Here is an 18,653-nt window from a genome sequence, read left to right on the forward strand (position 1 = left end):
CTTAGTTCTTAATGGAAAGTTATTTTAGTTTCTTTATAATGTACATTTTGGCTATAAGGTTTCGTCTTGTGAATTCAAACTTAACTCCAGTGTACTGCTCAGAGGAGTGTTGGGAGGGAAGTTAGCTTAGGTGGGAGGGTGAGAGGAATTAGGAAAGAATATATTTTATTCTGGAAGGAGACAAATAGACTTACATGTGAATTTTGATCTTGCCTTTTTTTTTTTTCTTTTCCTGTTATAACTTGTAGGAGTTAACCTTTTAACCTCAGTTTCCTCATTTGGAAAACATTGGTAATATCAGTCTTTTCAGGGTTTTTGTCAAGATTTGAGTTCATGCATGTAAAGCACCTGTCATGGTACGTGGCACATATAGTAATCTGGAACACAAGTTACTGTTATATATATTTTGGAATATTCTTTCATATCTCCTTAGTTCTCCAGAGGTACCTTGTATTTGTACAGGAAGCATTCAGTAAACAGTTGACAGATAAATGCGTGAATTTCAGTTTGAACCAGAGAATGGAGAAAACAACCAGATCCAGGTTTTAATCTTAAATGCAGAATATTTGCTTACCACCCCCCTCTACCAATTTGGATTAATGGCGGAAAGATCCTCCATGCGAACACCTAGAAACAGATAAGGAGTGACTTGAGCCATTGGGGAGCCAGGGGTGGCTCTCCCGCCTTCCTGCCAGAGGAGGATCTCAAGCTGCGTTTCCCTTTTCTTTCAGGATCAGGTCATCCAACTCATGAATGCCATCTTCAGCAAGAAGAACTTTGAGTCACTCTCAGAAGCCTTCAGCGTGGCCTCTGCGGCCTCTGCGCTCTCTCAGAATCGCTATCACGTGCCAGTTGTGGTTGTGCCCGAGGGCTCTCCTTCCGACACCCACGAACAGGCTAGCCTTCGGGTATGACTTCCGTGTCCACACTGTGTGGCCCTGACAGCTGTTTCCAGTGGAAGGCTCTCAGAAATCTAAGGACTGGTGGAAACCTGATTGTAAACCCCCTCCCCGACCACCACCGAGGACATACCCATTAAATGTAGAGCAAGGCTCATTTCCCTTAGCTTGGAATTGGGGATATGGCCCCTGGGTGAACTAGTCACAGAACCCTTCAGATCAATCCAGAAAAGGTTTTTTTTTTTTTTTCTGGAAGATTTTTTATAGTCAGGCTTTCGAGAAATTAAATGCAAGAGAATTGTATTTCCGGTGTCGTAACACTAAATGTATAGAGAAGTCTTGCTTCTAAAAGACATTTTCCAGTACCAGAACTTTCTAAATACGGTATTTAAAGGCCGCTTTTTAAACTCCCTGGTAATTCTGGTGCTTACAGTTGTTAACACCAGGTCTCTTCCTCCTGCTGTTGGCAGTTTGTCTTTCTACCTCTTCATAGCTTGTCCCTCCCTCTCACTCAGTAGGAGGCAGAGACTGCTTTTTTTTTTTAATTTTTTTTTTTAAAGATTTTATTTATTTATTTGACAGAGACACAGCGAGAGAGGGAACACAAGCAGGGGGAGTGGGAGAGGGAGAAGCCAGCTTCCCGTGGAGCAGAGAGCCCGATATGGGGGCTCCATCCCAGGACCCTGGGATCATGACCTGAGTGGAAGGCAGCGGCTTAACAACGGAGCCACCCAGGCACCCCGCAGAGACTGCTTTTTTATGGCGACTCTCTGAACAGAGAAAATGCATAGATCTTGAATACGCTTGGAGTTTTCATCTCAAATGAGGCATTTGTTGCTGTTGTTTGGAAATCAGTGATAAGCTAACATCTTCATAAGAAATTAGCATTTCATTTATGTCTAAACATTGGGGTTCCACACAGGAGAGTTCCATCTGTTCTACTTTGGTGGCCTCTTCACATGTTCTCTTGAAGAAGTGCGCCCTGTCCTTCAAAATTGCCTCTCCTCTCCCTGCTTACGCTCACACCCCCTCAGCAAAGGCTGGGGTGAGAAATCACCTGATTAACATAGTTCACCATGAGTCAGGAGGGGGCAGCCAAGAGAGCAAAGTAGAAGTATTGGCTTTGTAGCTAGGTAGGCTGGGGTTCGAGTCCTAGACCAACTAAACTGGCCACGTAGCCTCAGTTTCTTCATCTATCTCAGATGATTGATAAAGGAGCACATGTGTAACGTGCCTATCCTTGTCTGAAGAATGAGAGTGTTGGACAAGATCATCTCTAAGATCCTCCCTACCTCTAACATTCTCTAATCTATCCCATTACCAATTTCCTTGTATTCTGTGTCTGATTTCTGATAGAACGTAGACCAAAGTCAGTGAAGAAGTCTTGAAATAAGGTGTTTCTTCCCCTGCAGAGCTGGCTCCCTGTGGATAAAGCACCCCAGAAACAAAATTTTGTACTCCTTCGGCCTTTGTTGCTACAGATTATTTTAAAATTTATTTCTAGTTGCAGGTCACCAATGTTCTGTCTCAGCCTCTGACTCAGGCCACTGTTAAACTAGAACATGCTAAATCTGTTGCTTCCAGAGCCATTGTCCTCCAGAAGACATCTTTTACCCCTGTAGGGTAAGTCTTGAGCTTATTTTTGAAGGGTACCAATAGACTTGTTTTGCCTGTAGCCAATATAACCTGAATTAATATGGATATTATGAAATACCCCCAAACCAAATTTACCTAAACTTTGGTTAGATATATTTGACTTACTAATATCAAAATTCTATGGTTATATAAGAAAAGGATTTTTAAAGCTAAAAGAGGGGCATCTGGCTGATGTAGTTGGTAGAGCATGGGAATCTTAATTTCGGGGTTGTGAGTTCAAGCCCATGTTGGGTGTAGAGATTACTAAAAAAAATAAATAAACTTAAAAAAATTAAGCTAGAAGAATTTTGTTTTAGTTTTACTCTTTCCTTCCCTATTTCTAGTTGTCTCTGTCATTGTGATGTAAGTAGCCAGTTTTAAATTTAATAGTGTTTTTTTCTGATGTATGAGTAATACATGTTTATTGTAGAAGAAATACAGAAAAACACAAAAGATAAAATACTGATCACCCATAGTTCTACCACCTGGAGATAACTCCTGTTCACATTTTGTTGTCCTTTTTTGTCAGCCCCTTTTCTATGCAAATAAATATATTTTTAATTGCATTAGGATTATGCTTTGTTTATAACATTACGCTTTGTCTATAACAATGTGTCATATTTCCCCCATAGGATTAAATCTTCTTCAGTCTTATTTTTTTTTTTTAAGATTTTTATTTATTTATTTGAGAGAGAGAACACGGGAGAGAGAGAGACCAGAACGGGCGGGGACGGGGCAGGGGGGAGTTGTGGGGGGGTGGTGGCAAAGAGGGAGCCCGACGTGGGGCTTGATCTTAGGATCCCAGGATCATGACCTGAGCAAAAGGCAGACACTTAACCAACTGAGCCACCCAGATGCCCCTTCAGTCTTATTTTTTTTTATTAAAGATTTTATTTATTTATTTGAGAGAGAGAGAGAATGAGAGATAGAAAGCACAAGAGGGAAGAGCGTCAGAGGGAGAAGTAGATGACTCCCTGCTGAGCAGGGAGCCCAATGTGGGACTCAGTCCCGGGACTCCAGGATCATGACCTGAGCCGAAGGCAGTCGCTTAACCAACTGAGCCACCCAGGTGCCCCTTCAGTCTTATTTTTAATGGTTATATGTTGTTATGGAAATTTTAAAAGAATTAAGGATCAGTTTTTATATGAGACTTTGGTAAGTGTTAAATTGGTAAGCTAATGAGACTGGGAACTCTGAATTTTAGAGAGAATATGCTTTTTTTTTTTTCTTTTAAAGTAAGCTCTAGGTGCAACATGGGGCTTGAACTCTAGACCATGAGATCAAGAGTCGCATGCTAAAAAAAAAAAAAGTGTCGCATGCTCTACTGCTCTACTGGCCGAGCCAGCCAGGTCCACCAAGAATATGCATTTCTTAGACGATGATGAAGATACACAGATGATATGTCAAATTGAAAAGCACAATCATTTTTAGGAATGCTGAGTGGAATGGTAAAAGACATTTGGGATTTTGCTATGTAGTTAGAGTTAATTTTCTACCTTTTCCCCCCTTTAAAATAAGTTATTGATACTTTCATAAAAGTAAGATATGTCATTTTTAGGAAATTCACAAAACACAGGAAAGTAGAAATAATACAAAAAATTGCCTGCAATTATGCTGCCCTACACCAACCTTTTTGAACATTTCTACTCTCTCTCTTTTTTAAAACATAATAGGGATCATACTGTAGACTGTTTTGCATTTAATTGTGGAAGTCTACCCAAGGGGGGTGGGATTTTAGGGGCTGAGAGGAGAAAACAAAAGGAAAGAAGACTTTAGAGACTTGAAAGAGGAGGTCATTTTAGATCTCTCTCTGAAGTTTTGCCCACACCATAATCTGTGATTGAGCAGGAGGTTGCCCAACTGGAAGGTGAAGATGTGGTGTAGCCCTGGCTTGTCTCAAGGAGGGCCACACACAGCCCATTTGTTACATTCATGACTTAGCTATGTAAGTTCTTGCTAACCCTGCTGTCATTCTTAACAGGGATGTTTTTGAACTAAACTTCATGAATGTCAAATTTTCCAGTGGTTATTATGACTTCTCTGTCAAAGTTGAAGGTGACAACCGTTATATTGCAAATAGTGTCGAGGTAAGTGCTTTTCTTGTCATCCTCATTAAATCCACAGAAATGACCAAGTAGGCACATGGCATTAATCGTCTGGTATATTGCCTTCATTTTACAACCAAGTTAATGTAAATATGTTAAGAGAAGCGTAGGCTTTTTTTTTTTTAAAGATTTTTATTTATTTATTTGAGAGAGAGAATGAGATAGAGAGAGCATGAGAGGGGAGAGGGTCAGAGGGAGAAGCAGACTCCCTGCTGAGCAGGGAGCCCGACGCGGGACTTCCCTCCCGGGACTTGATCCCGGGACTCCAGGATCATGACCTGAGCCAAAGGCAGTTGCTTAACCAACTGAGCCACCCAGGCACCCAAGAGAAGCGTAGGTTTAAACTACGCTTCGCCAAGAACTTGATCATAGTGAGTTTTATTTATAAATTATTCATTTTCTATTATGATTTAGTATTAGTATCTCATATAAAATTATGAAGTAGAAAAAATAAAAATCACCTATAATTTCACTGAGACATAAGTATTCTTATTATGATGTTTTGTGTGGTAGGTCTTGATAGATTTAGAAAAATGCCTGATACTAAGTAGGTGACGAAAAGCATCCAGTGACATACCGTAGTGAGGCTCTCTGGGTAAAGTACAAAAGAAAATCAGTAAGTTTCTTTTCTTTTTTTGTGTGTCGGGGGTGAGGGCAGCAAAGCAAAGTTTATTGAGAGATAGCAGAGTTCTAGTACAAAGCTCCCGAGGAGGGAGGGGACCCGAGAGGGTTACCCGAAAATCAGTAAGTTTCATAATGAATTGTTTCATGTTTAGCTAACTCTAGTTGTGTTGAAGATCCAAAGTGGTTTTAAGGATGGCAAACTATGCTTCATTTATCTGATGCTTGAGGAGTGAAGTATTACACATTAGTGCTAGTTTTCCCAGCTAATTGGAGTATACCCCTTCAGTCACCGTGGCTTTCATTTTAACCTTTTTCATAGAAGTTTATTTAAGATGAATTACATGTTTTCCTACTTTCTTAAACTTATGGTTTGGTTAAAAGATATGGATATGGTTTAACCACTTCTTATTCTGAATTAGCATCATCAGTATGAACCCTTTATTGAAGGCCTATGACATAAGAAGCCTAGTTCTGTGTGCTTTTGCTTACATTATTTTTGTCTTACAACAACCCTAAGACACACACAGATCATTGCACAGAAGAGGCTCAAAGGGGTAGAGTAACTTGTCCAAGGTCATCCAGCCTGTGCTTGGGTGGATTCCCTGCCCAGTATCAGTTTAGTCAGCGTGCCCTGGAGAGTTTACAGCCTGCATAGTGGCTGCAGAGCTGTGTGCAGCTGCACTAGCTGGCCTTCCCTTCAGCTGTCATTTCTCAGTGCTTTTGCCACCGTGTCTTGGCTGTATCTACTTAATTAATTATTGTGCCTTCTCTTGGTTGAGGGGGACTTGGAGTGGTCCTGCGCCTTTCCTGAATAGATAAAAATATGCTGTTTCAAAAGTGGGGCATTACTTAACATAGGTAGATTAAACACTAATATTTAAAGTTTGTCAGAGGAAAATATTTTCTGGAACTCTTTTCTTCACTTTTCAGGTGTCATTTTCCGCTCACTTTTTTTCTTTTTTAAAAATTTATTTTAATCTTTATTTTTTTAAGTAAATCCTGTGCTCAACCTGGGGCTCAAACTATGCCCAACATGGGACTCAAACTCATGACCCTGAGATCGAGTCACATGCTCCACCGACTGAGTCAGCCAGGTGCCCATTGTTTTTCTTTTTTTTTTTTATAAGATTTGATTTATTTGACAGAGACACAGCGAGAGAGGGAACACAAGCAGGGGGAGTGGGAGAGGGAGAAGCAGGCTTCCCACTGAGCAGGGAGCCCGATGCGAGGCTCGATCCCAGGACCCTGAGATCATGACCTGAGCTGAAGGCAGATGCTTAACCAACTGAGCCACCCAGGCACCATCATTTTTCTTTTTTTAATAAAATGTTTCATTTTTTTCATTTAGAAATAATTTTGATCTTAAGTTGCAAAAATGGTATGAAGAATTTCCATGTAAAGTAATGAAATTTTTAGTTTTTTTATGTTTTTAATTTTTTTTAAGATTTTTCATTTATTTATTTTTGAGAGAGAGAGAGAGAGAGAGCAAGCATACAGAGGGAGAGGGAGAAGCAGACTCCCCACTGAGCAGAGAGCACGACACGGGGCTCAATCCCAGGACCCTGAGACCATGACCTGAGCCGAAGGCAGAGGCTTAACCAACTGAGCCACAAGGCGCCCCAAGTTTTTAGGTTTTAAGATGGAAAACTGTACCTCATTATCTGATGCTTTGTGGGAATGGACTTAACAAGTATAGTAGTATAAAGAATGCCCCTTACCCAGCTTCCCCAAATGTTAATGTCTTATAACTGTTATATAATTATCAGACCCAGGAAATTTACACTGTTTGCGATACTAGAATTCTACTAGAATAATAGAATTCTACTGTAAGAAAAAGCTATCCCTCTCCCGACCCTGTCTTCATTTATTTATTTACTCAATTTATAACACTTTGGGCTCATGGAAATTTATTTTACTCTGTAGGTTATGATCCTTTCCTATCATCATTTATATTGTTGCTCACATCATCCCAGATTTGACCTTTAGAAAGCTCCTCAAGTTGGCTTCTATGACACTCACTTTTTTTTAATGAAAGGACAAGGCAGCTGGAAAGTTTGACCTTTTCAAAAGTGGGGCATTACTTAACGTAGGTAGATTAAACACTTATATTTAAAGTTTGTCAGAAAGGCAGATATTTTCTGGAACTCTCATCTCTTTTCTCTACCTCATGTCTGACCTTTTTGGGCATGAGACATCTGATCCTAGTCCATTCACTAACACAAAATTTGGATAGAAACTATTGTAGTGTGCACCTTGAACCTTTAAAATCTAGATCCTTTGAAGTTTAGCTTCTCTCATTAAGGGTCCTCATTTGCAACCGAACACGGTAAAAGGCAGACTTTTCTTTCTTTCCTTCTCTCTTTAAAAAAAAAATTTTTTTTTGCCTGAAACCTTTTCTTCCTTCTATCTTCACAGTCTGAATAACAACATACCCAGTTGAAGTGCCATACCCATAGGACACAGTTGTTTTTTTTTTTTTTTTAAGGTTTTATTTATTTATTAGAGCATGAGCAGGGGGTGGGGGGATTGGGGCAGAGGGAGACAGAAAGGCAGGCTCCCCAGTGAGCGAGGTGCCTGATGCGGGGCTCCATCCCAGGACACTGGGATCGTGACCTGAGCTGAAGGCAGACGCTTAACCTAGTGAGCCACCCAGGCGCCCCAGGACACAGTTGTTCTTAACCTCTTCTTTCTTTCCATTTCTGACTCCCAGTCAGTCACCAGGTCCTGTTGATTCCACATTTGAATGGCTTTTGCATGAGCCCTTTATTCTTCAGTCCCTGTGTTCCTGGTTGGGGAGAGCCCTATATTCTCTATCAAGATTGGTAAGGGAGTTTCTAGCTACAGCTGGCCCTTGAACAACAAGGGTTTGAACTGCATAGGTCCACTTACATGCGGATTTTTTTTGACAAATACAGTAGAGTACTGTAAATGTATTTTCTCTTCCTTATGGTTTTCTTTCTTTTTTTTTTTTAAGATTTTATTTATTTATTTGACAGAGAGAAAGCACACGCAAGCAGAGGGAGAGGGAGAAGCAGGCTCCCTGCTGAGCAGGGAGTCCAATGCGGGGCTCCATCCCAGGACCCTGGAATCATGACCTGAGCCGAAGGCAGATGCTTAACCAGCTAAGCCACCCAGACGCCCCTCTTATGGTTTTCTTAATGACATTTTCTTATCTCTAGCTTTATTGTAAGAATATAGTATACGATCTGTATAATGTACAAAATAAGTGTTTATCGACTACATTATCAGTAAGGCTTCTGGTCAACAGTAGGCTATTAGTAGTTAAGGTTTGGGGGAGTCAAAAGTTATACATGGATTTTCAGCTGCACAGGGTGGGAGTCGGCACTCCCCACCCTCCATTGTCTTCAATTTCTTCCCCTTCCATTTAATTTTCCCTAAGTGCCGCTAGAGTGATAAAATCACATTGTTCCCCAGGTTAAACATTTCTTTGGTTTCCTTTTGCCTGTGAGTGAGGTCTACATGCCTGAGAATGGTTTAGAAGGTCCTCCACAGGGCATGTGCACATGCTTCAGTGTGGGTCTGTCCCCATCCCCTCAGTGCTAGCTGCTCTTGACTGCATACTGGTTCTCAGATACGCTTTATGTGCACATGTCTTTGGATCTCAACTCTTGCTTCCCTCCATAAGAAAGGCTCTTCCCCTCCCTTTCTCATACACTCAACTACTCATGCTGGAAGGTCTAGTTCAAATGTTTCTCCTTCATCTGTGCTCCCATAGAACTTTATTTTTATTTTATTTTTTTAGTATGGACTATTTCAAATATACAGAAAAGAACTTAATAATTTAATGAATCCTCATGTACCTACCAGCCATTCAACTCCTTCATACCCTAATATTTTGATGTATTTGTTCTACCCCCACCCCACCTTTTTTGGTAAGATATTTCTGTATTTCTGTTATACATACACGTATTTTTAAACAATATAGTGCATTGATTTGCATCTTCTTAAAATTTGTATATTGTATGCATCCTTTTGCAATTTGCTTGTTCTCATTCAATATTAATTTTATGACAGTCCCATTTATGTCTGTAGAACTAGAACTATATGCATTCCATGGGTAATTGTCATGAAATTGTCTTCCTTTTATGAATGAATCAGATTTTTATTAATTCGTTTTCCTGTTGGTGGACATTGATTTCCACTATTACAAACAATGCAGCTGTGAACATCTTAGCACATGTTTCCTTGTGTATATTTTGCTTGTTTATCTAGAGTGAAGTTGTGAGATCATTGGTTGCACTTAGCTTCCAGCTTTATTAGGTATTGCCAAATTGCTCTTCTCTTCATATTCTTACCAGTATGTGGTATTAAGAATTTTTGGTAATTTGACAGATATGAAGTGGTGTCTATTTTTTCTTTTTAAGTTTTATTTTTTTTAGTAATGTCTGCCCCCAGTATGGGACTTGAACTCATGACCCTGTGATCAAGAGTCCAACATTCCACAAACTGAACCAGCTGGGCGCTCCAAAATGATGTCTTGTTTTAATGTTTTTCCTAGTGAGATTGAGCATTTTTTCTTGTTTATTGGCCTTTTAGTTTTCCTTTTCTGTGAATTGTTGTCTCTTTTGTCTGTTTTTCTTTTGGCTTGTTAGTCTTTTTATTATTGAATTTTAGGAGCTGTTTATGTTCTGGAAACTAACCCTTAGTTATAAGCATCAGATATCTTCCCCCAGTGTTGCTTTATGGCATCTTTTGTTGCACAAAAGTTATTTTCAGTGAAGCCTAATTTAAAAGTGTCTTTGCCTTGGGGTGCCTGGGTGGCTCAGTCGTTAAGCGTCTGCCTTCGGCTCAGGTCATGATCCCAGGGTCCTGGGATCAAGCCCCACATCAGGCTTCTTGCTCAGGAAGCCTGCTTCTCCCTCTCCCACTCCTCCTGCTTGTGTTCACTCTCTCCCTGTCTCTCTCTGTTAAATAAATAAATAAAATCTTTATACACACACAAAAAAGTGTCTTTGCCTAGATTGTTTTTGCTTTTTGTGTTTTTAAAAAGTCCTATGCTACTCCAGAGTGATAAAGATAATCTCCAATATTTTCTTCTAACGGTTTTTAAGGTTTTTTTCCCCCTATATTTATGTTTAGGGCTTCAATATACTTAAAGTTTACTTTTGTTGCTATAGTATTTTATATCCTGTTGATAGTTGTTCTTACTGTATTGTATTACCATTGTTTGCTTATATGTGTTGCTTTTTCATTGGACTGGGAACTCCCTGTGAGTAGAGACCAAACCTTATTTTTTCAGTGCTTAGTCTCCATCTCAGACCATTTTAGAAGAAAAGGATGGAGTGTGTAAAGATGTTACCCTACATTCCTGGGCTGTTAGAACTATGGTAACTCATCTTTGAAGGGTGAGCTTTTTATCCTACACAAAGTATCTTGGCTTTTTTTTTTTTTTTAAATAACAGCTTTATTGAGGATATAATTCACAAACCCATTAAAGTATATATAATTCAGTGTTTTTAGTATATATTTTTTTAAAGGTTTATTTATTTATTTTAGAGAGAGGGAGAGGAGTACATGCATGCGCGCGAGATAAGGGGCAGAAGTTATGGGAGAGAGAATCTCAAGCAGACTCCCGGCTGAATGCCAAGCCCGAAGCGCAGCTTGATCCCACCACCCTGAGATCATGACCTGAGCTGAAACCAAGAGTCGGCCACTTAAATGACTGAGCAACCAGGGCCCTAGTGTTTTTTTAGTATATTTACAGAGTTTTGCAACCATCACTGCTATCAAATTCCAGAACACTTCTATCACCCCAGAAAAACAGTCCCGTGTCTGTAGTAAACATCCTTTATTCTGTAGGAATATATCCTCTTTCCAGTACTGACAATTACTAATCTACTTTTTATTGTTATGGTTTGCCTACTTGGGATATTTCATAAAAATGGGGTTATATAATATGTAGCATTTTGTGTCTGGCCTTTTTAATTAGCATATTTTTCAGGTTAATTCATGTTGTAGCATGTATGAGTACTTTATTCCTTTTATGGCTGAGTAATATTCCATTGTGTGGACATACCACATTTTGTTTATCAGTTCATCAGTTGATGGACATTTGGAGTTTTTCCACTTTTTTTGGCTATTACACATAATGCTGTGAGCATTCATGTACACATTTTTGTTTGAACATCTGTTTTCGGTTATATGAGGTGTATGTCTAGGAATGGAATGCTGGGTCATATGATAAACTCTATATTTATAAACTTTTTGAGGAACTGACAAACTGTTTTGCAAAGAAGTTGCACCATTTTACATTTCTACTAGTAATATGTAAGGGCCCAATTTCTCTACATCCTAACCAACACTTGTTATCTGTCTTTTCATTCTGGCCATCCTAAGTGGGTGTGAAGTGGTCTCTCACTGAGATTCTGATTTGCGTTTCCCTGATGGCTAATGATATTGAGCATCTTTTCATGTGCTTATTTGTTTATCTTTGGAGAAATGTCCATACAGATGATCCTTTGCCCATTAAAATTTTTTTATTTCTTCCTTTCCAATCTGTCTATCTCTTATTTCCTTTTTTTGTTATGCTATTTGTCTTTTTATGTTATTGAGTTTTACAAGTTCTTAATATATTCTGGATACAAGTCTCTTACCAGATACATGATTTGCATATATTTTTTCACAGTCTGTAGATTGTCTTTTCCCTTTGTTGATGTTGGTTTTTGAAGCACAAAGGGTTTAATTTTGATGAGGTTCAGTTTCTTTATTTTTCTTTCATTGCTTCTGCTTTAAGTGCCATGTCTAAGAAACCATTGTCTAATCCAAGGTTATGAAGATTTACTCCTCTTACAGCTTTAGCTCTAACATTTAGGTTTCTGATTCATTTTGAGTTAGTTTTTATATGTGGTGTAAGGGAGGGGTCCAACTTCCTTCTTATGCATGTGGAAATCCAGTTGTTGCATGTGGAAATCCCAGCACCTTTTGTTGAAGACCATTCTTTCCCTATTGAATTGTCTTGGCATCAAAAATCAGTTGACCATAAAGGCAAGGGTTAATTTCTAGGCTTGCAGTTTTATTCCATTAGTCTGTATTTTTTCCTTATACCAATGCTATGCTGTCTTGGTTACTGTAACAGCTTGGCTTTTTGTAACTTCAAATCTGGTGTTTGTTCAAGTGTTTCTGTGATTGTTGGAAAAATTATCTAAGTGCCAAATAGCAGAAATGGCTAATAACTGTTATTCATGCAATGATAATAAGCCCCAACTGAGGCCATTGCTGTCCTTCTTCCCAGTGATGAAGTAAGCATTACAAAATCTCTCCTTCATTGTGTTATGGCTTTATGCGCGCGCGTGTGTGTGTTCTGACCTCTGTCACATATGCAGCTTTACTTTGTAATTTCAGTAATAGTCACACTCAGAGCCTCAGAGTGGGTCAGCAGGTCCTGTTTACTCTCCTGAGAGATGCTTGACATTGGTCAGAGTGCATTAACGGTGGTTTGGTGTGGAAGGCCTGTAATAGCACTCATTGACATTGGACTTGCTGTCAGGGGAAACGGGTTTTTGAAGCTGTCATTAGCATTAATTGCCCCTAATGCACCATTATTTTTGACAGTAATGAGCTAAACAAGGGCAGTTATTACTCTCAGCAGAAAGACTGCATTTCCTGGTGTTAAAACATTTTTTGAGGTATATGTGGTATGCAGCAGAGGCAAAGAAAGGACTAGTATGATTCAGCATAAAGCAGGCTTAGCTGCATTTAAAGTGGCTAAGTAAGTCCCTTTCCTATTATAAAAACTAATCCTGAAGTGTTAGTGTGAAGGAAGAAGCAGCTAACCCACAGGGATCCTACTCTGAATTCTTTACAATGCGGCTTTGAAAAAAGTTACTATAATTTTTATTTCTCACTTTGCTTTAAAAGAGTAGCATAAAAATGCTTTTCTTTTCAGTGTTTCTAGAGACCCATTTGTAGTAAGATTTTAGGAGCAGAAAGACTTGTTTTTAAACTGTTCGCTGTTCAAGAACAGCCCTACAGTGTTTCTCCGCAGCAAAGAAACCTTTAGGGAGCCTTTTAGAATTAGTGCTGAGAGCAAGCCCAGAATGACTTGAGTTCACTGCAGTTTGCCCTTTTGTCATCCGTGCGTGTATTGTCTGGGAATGCTTATGATGTCTTTAGAACAAACACACAGTTGAATCTTGATTAGCAGACCTTCGCAACTATGTTATTGTTGAAAGTTTATACTCAGGATTCTAAGTAAAAACCCAGAAAGTTGATGGCTTTTCTGTCATTATAATGAGGATACCTTGTGGAGCCTTACACAAATCTTTAAACATCTGTCTGTATATACCCATCTACAGAAAGGAAGAGTATTATTTTTCAAATCATATTTACTGGGTGGTACTTTTTAATACAAAATGTTTATAAAGAAGAAAGTATATGGCATGCAGTCTCATTGCTCAGATGATCCCTATTTTTTCAAAAAAGGAGTAAAATATGCATGTAGTTTAAAAAAATTCAAAGTGCAAAAAGGTATGTAATAAAATGTAAGAACCTTCTCTCGTCCCTTCAGTCCCGCTCCTCTCCTCAGAAGAATCTAACAGTTAACTGTGTTCATTTTAAGAAAAAGAAGGATGTGTATATTAATGAATGTATGCATATCCTTTCTTGTTTACACAAAAGGTATTATTCTATAAACAGCTGTATTCTTTGCTCTTGTCACAAAGTAGAGGCTCCCAGCGTTCCCCTCTGGGGTCTTTTCAACTTGATGGCCTCCCCACCTCAACCCTCTGCCACTCCCCTGCCATAATTCACCCAGTCGCCTAGACTCCATGACAGTGCTGTTAAATATAATTCTGTCCATGGGTGGCTGTATATTCAAAAGTAGGTGATAATATCTCTGTATCTGTCCATAGACATCTACCTTGTCTTTTTAAATTATTCCATGGTAATTCATAGCGTATTCATGTAACTAGTGTCCTGTTTATGGACATTTAGGCAGGCAGTGATTTTAAGATCACATTTACAAATTAAATGAGGGAGCCATTAAGAGAATGAGTCAAAGAAGTGAAGAAGGAATTATCTGGTTAATGTTGATGAAGATTGCAGAGTAGTTACTGTGAAGACAGATTGTTTCGATAGCATGGAACATTGCTAAACTCCTACCTCTCCCCAGACTGAAGGACTGCTGAACCTTCCTGCTACAAATTTCTCATTCCCTGACCAAGGGCTACCCCCAGGCCGACTTAGGTCACAGTTCCTTCTCCTGTGCTTTTGTAGCACTTGGAACATCCCTCCATTAAAGCAGCAGCCTGGTTTGTTAAAATTTAGCTTTGCACCTGTGCTTCCCTGTAGGACGAGAAGTACATCTTACCATCTCTGTATATCCCCTGCACACCTGGGTGTTCCAGATGCTCAAGGGGGATATAGAGAAAGTGATCTTAGTGGGTGTCTTGCTAAACATCAGTAGTTTAATCACAACTGCTTCTTTGCTTGAGCCTTCCACTCTAGTTTTTCTTCAAATGGTGTCAGTGCCTCTCCACATTGGGTTTTATATAGCAGAGTTTGCTCTGGTTCTGAGCCTTCTATGAGTTGTGAAGCTGTTTGCTCAGCACAGAGCCCAAAGAGCCAAAGGAGAGGGGCCCCCCCCCCAGCTCTTTCCTTGGGGATCTATTCAACTTGAAGACCATCTATTTCCCTTCCCTACCACCATGATTCACCTGGTTGCCTAGACTCGGTGACAGGCAGTGCTGCTGAACATAATTCTGCCAATAGGTGGCTGTATATTCAAAAGTAGGGGCTAATAATATCCTTACAGCCTCTGGTAATAAATTTTTACATTGTAGGTTTTTTGTTGTTGTTTTTTTAAGTAAAACAGAATACCCCTATTCAATCTAAATAATTGAGATGATTATATATTATCTTAATATAATTGAGATTTATATATTATATTATATATATATATAATTATATATATAATATATAATTATATATAAATAATTGAGGTAATTATTAGATTATATTGAGATATAATCTAATAATTCAATCTGATAATTGAGGCCGTTATCACAAAATAGTTATTATGGAGGTGGGAGAGAAGGCTGTTAAAAGAAATTACTTGATAGCTATTTTTATCCCTTTTTAATTTTTCTTCTTTGCCCTTGATTTGAGGCTGTCACACCTTGATAGTGCATTTTAGCAAAATGCCAAAGCCGTCCTTCAATTATTTGCCCAGCCCTTTCCCTCTATTCCTTGATCCTGACTTAGACTATAAACCAGTGGATTTGGCAAGGATTTCCTTAAGCATTACATTCAAGCTTATCAAATATTTGGAAGTCTTATGGATATGTTTGCACATAAGAAGTGCGTTGGGTTTTAATAATTTGCACATTAAAACTTAGATTTTAGATTAAAAATTTCCCATGAATAGACTTTCAGAATGTTTTCTGCTTCTTGGAATTTTATACTTACTTTAATCTAATTTTTAAAAAGTTCTTGTTTATTGTGTTGGCTAGCTCCTCTTTGTGAAAATATTTATAAGGCACGCATAGAATTCAAACACTAAGAGTCAGGATGGACTGGTCTGTGCTTCTATCAAACCCCAAGTCTCAGTAGCTTAGAACAGCAGAAATTTCTTTTTTACCCATGCTAGGTATCTCAGTGTGTCAGCTGGAGGCTCGGCTTCGTGCTGTCCTTACTCCAGGACCCAGACTGAAGGAGCAAACCTCTCTCTGCACATTGTTTATGTCCATGTCAGAGGAAAGGAGAGAATCACACACTGACTCTTAAAGCTTCCATTGAGGGGGCTCACATTTCATTGGCCAAAGCAAGTCACGTGGCCACACCTGACTCCAGGGGTCCTGGAAGTACAACTCTACTGTGCTCAGAGGGAAAACCAGAAGTACCTGGTGAATGGTGCAAATGATAGCCGTGGCATCATGTCTTCGAGGGCAGACCTACAGTACTAGTACTGCCTGGCATAGAGTTAAGTGTTGCTGGGAAGCTGGATAGCAAGGTGCCTGAGAGCATGGACACTGAGTCAAAGTACCTGAGCTTGAATACTGGCACTGTTGCTTACTAGCCAGCTAAACTTGAGCGAGTGGCTTTATCTTTTTTTTTTTTTTTAAGATTTTATTTATTTATCTGAGAGAGAGAGAATGAGAGACAGAGAGCACGAGAGGGAAGAGGGTCAGAGGGAGAAGCAGACTCCCCGCAGAGCAGGGAGCCCGATGTGGGACTCGATCCCGGGACTCCAGGATCATGACCTGAGCCGAAGGCAGTCGCTTAACCGACTGAGCCACCCAGGCGCCCCTGGCTTTATCTTTTTAATCTTTAATTTCCTCATCTGAATTAGCATTAATTTAGAGAGTTGTGAGGATTAAATGAAATCGTTGTTATAAAGTCCATTGTGTAAAGTCTTTCACGTGGCAAACAATAGCCGTCCTTAGAATTGAGTACTTGTTGATTTGAATTATTTGAAGGTTACTGCTCACAGGCTTTCCCCCTTATTTATTTTAAAGGGCACGTGAAAAACATCTATTTTGTTTTCCTCTTTTAGTATATACCATCAACCAAAGCCAAAGAAGGGATAAGAATCAAGGAGTTGCTTTTAAGCCTTGTTCATAGGAGAGGTGGACATCCTATCTGGCTGAGTCAGTTTTACTAAAAATCATTGAAGACTCCCATCCTGGGATCATCTTTGTGAGGAAAATTTGGATATGCCTGTTAATTCCTGGTGATTTTCTTTTCTTTTTTTTTTTTTTAAAGACACATTTATTCAGTGTCATGATCAAATTATTACATTTAGCAATCAACAGCATGGGTGCAAAAAAAAAAAATCTACATTAAAACCCTTTGTTGGAATGCTTTACACTTTCCACAGAAGAGAAACTAAAATAACCTGTTATACAATTAGTCACAAATACAGTCCTCGAGTTTTTTGCCCATACACATGAGTATTGTCTAAAACATGTCTTCTCTGTAGCAGCTCGGCCCTGCCACCACTGTGCTTGGCCGAGTTCACAAATCTGTTGTAACCTGTAGCTTCCCTGTCACTTCTCTGGCTCTCCTCTCCTGCTAAGCCTTGTTTCCTGGCAGTAATTAGAACCTTCTGCCGCTGCCGTAGCTACTGCTGCTGCTGGAACCGCCATGGCCACCTTGGTTTCGTGGTTTGGCAAAGTATTGGCCTTCACCACCATAGAGGCCAGAGCTTCTTCCTCCAAAATTTCCTTCTTTCATGGGTCTAAAAATTTGAGGTTTGGTTGTTGTAATTGCCAAAGTCATTATAGCTTCCGCCACCTCCAGAGTTGCTTCCGTCATTACCAAGTCCGTTATGGCCATCCCCACTGCCACCATAGCCACCACCACCTCGACCGCCACCAAAGCCACCTCCACCACCGAAGTTCCCTCCACGACCAAAGTTGTCATTCCCACCAAAACCACCTCCACGACCACCACCAAAGTTTCCAGAACCACTTCGACCTCTCTGGCTGGATGAAGCACTAGCCATCTCTTGCTTAGATAGGGCTTTCCTTACTTCACACTTGTGGCCATTCACAGTATGGTATCTTTTGAATGACAATTTGTCTACAGAGTCATGGTCATCAAATGTTACAAAAGCAAAACCTCTCTTTTTGCCACTGCCTCGGTCAGTCATGATCTCGATCACTTCAGTTTTCCCATACTGTTCAAAATAATCTCTTAGGTGATGTTCTTCAGTGTCTTCTTTAATGCCACCAACAAAAATCTTTTTCACAGTTAAGTGGGCACCAGGTCTTTGAGAATCTTCTCTTGAGACAGCCCTCTGGTTCCACAGCTCTTCATCCACCTTGTGTGGCCTTGCATTGGCTGCATCCACCTCCTCCACAGTGGCATACGTGACAAACCCAAAGCCTCTGGAGCACTTGGTGTTTGAATCTCTCATTACCACACAGTCCGTAAGCATTCCCCATTGCTCAGAATAGTTCCTCGGACTCTCATCAGTTGTTTCAAAGCTCAAACCTCCGATGAAGAGCTTCCGCAGCTGTTCAGGCTCTTTGGGAGACTCTGACTTAGACATGACGGCGGTGGGAGGGGAGACTTTAACGATTAGTACTCGGCAGCGTCCATGGGCAGACCCTGGTGATTTTCTCGTATGTCTCACTTTAGCTCCGAGTCAAGATCTCCACTGAAGTTGGCATCACGAATGTTGATCTCTCCACCGTGGATAAGGATCAGAGCATTGCACCCAAAACCACCCGGTAGGTTGGTTTCTCGGCACAGGGTGAGCCCAGGCTTGCGCTGAGAGGAGCACGCCCAGGCACTGAGCCCCGTTTCTGTGTCAGCAGCGACCCAGCTTGCGCCCGCAATTAAAGAGGTTCCAGTTTTGCTGGTACCGCGCCAAGCAGCATCCCGGCAGGTTTGGGGGTTGTCTATACGGGCGGTCCATCCACAATGG

The 18,653-nt window shown here is 40.1% G+C and overlaps 1 protein-coding gene and 1 pseudogene across 3 annotated transcripts in view; one reads left to right on the forward strand and one right to left on the reverse strand.

The window, feature by feature from the left end:
- RPN2 (ribophorin II) overlaps positions 1 to 18,653 on the forward strand; it is a 59,376-nt gene that overhangs the window by 24,528 nt on the left and 16,195 nt on the right. For all 3 annotated transcript variants that reach the window (XM_027621106.2, XM_027621107.2, XM_027621108.2), the window contains exons 7-10: positions 732 to 908; positions 2,404 to 2,522; positions 4,516 to 4,621; positions 18,365 to 18,456. In XM_027621106.2, the coding sequence (XP_027476907.1) occupies positions 732 to 908; positions 2,404 to 2,522; positions 4,516 to 4,621; positions 18,365 to 18,456 (494 nt within the window). The remainder of the gene's footprint in view (positions 1 to 731; positions 909 to 2,403; positions 2,523 to 4,515; positions 4,622 to 18,364; positions 18,457 to 18,653) is intronic.
- Positions 17,235 to 18,354, reverse strand: LOC113937206 (annotated as a pseudogene).

The sequence above is a fragment of the Zalophus californianus genome, chromosome 8 (genome assembly GCF_009762305.2).
Source record: "Zalophus californianus isolate mZalCal1 chromosome 8, mZalCal1.pri.v2, whole genome shotgun sequence".
In the NCBI taxonomy this organism is placed as follows: domain Eukaryota; kingdom Metazoa; phylum Chordata; class Mammalia; order Carnivora; family Otariidae; genus Zalophus; species Zalophus californianus.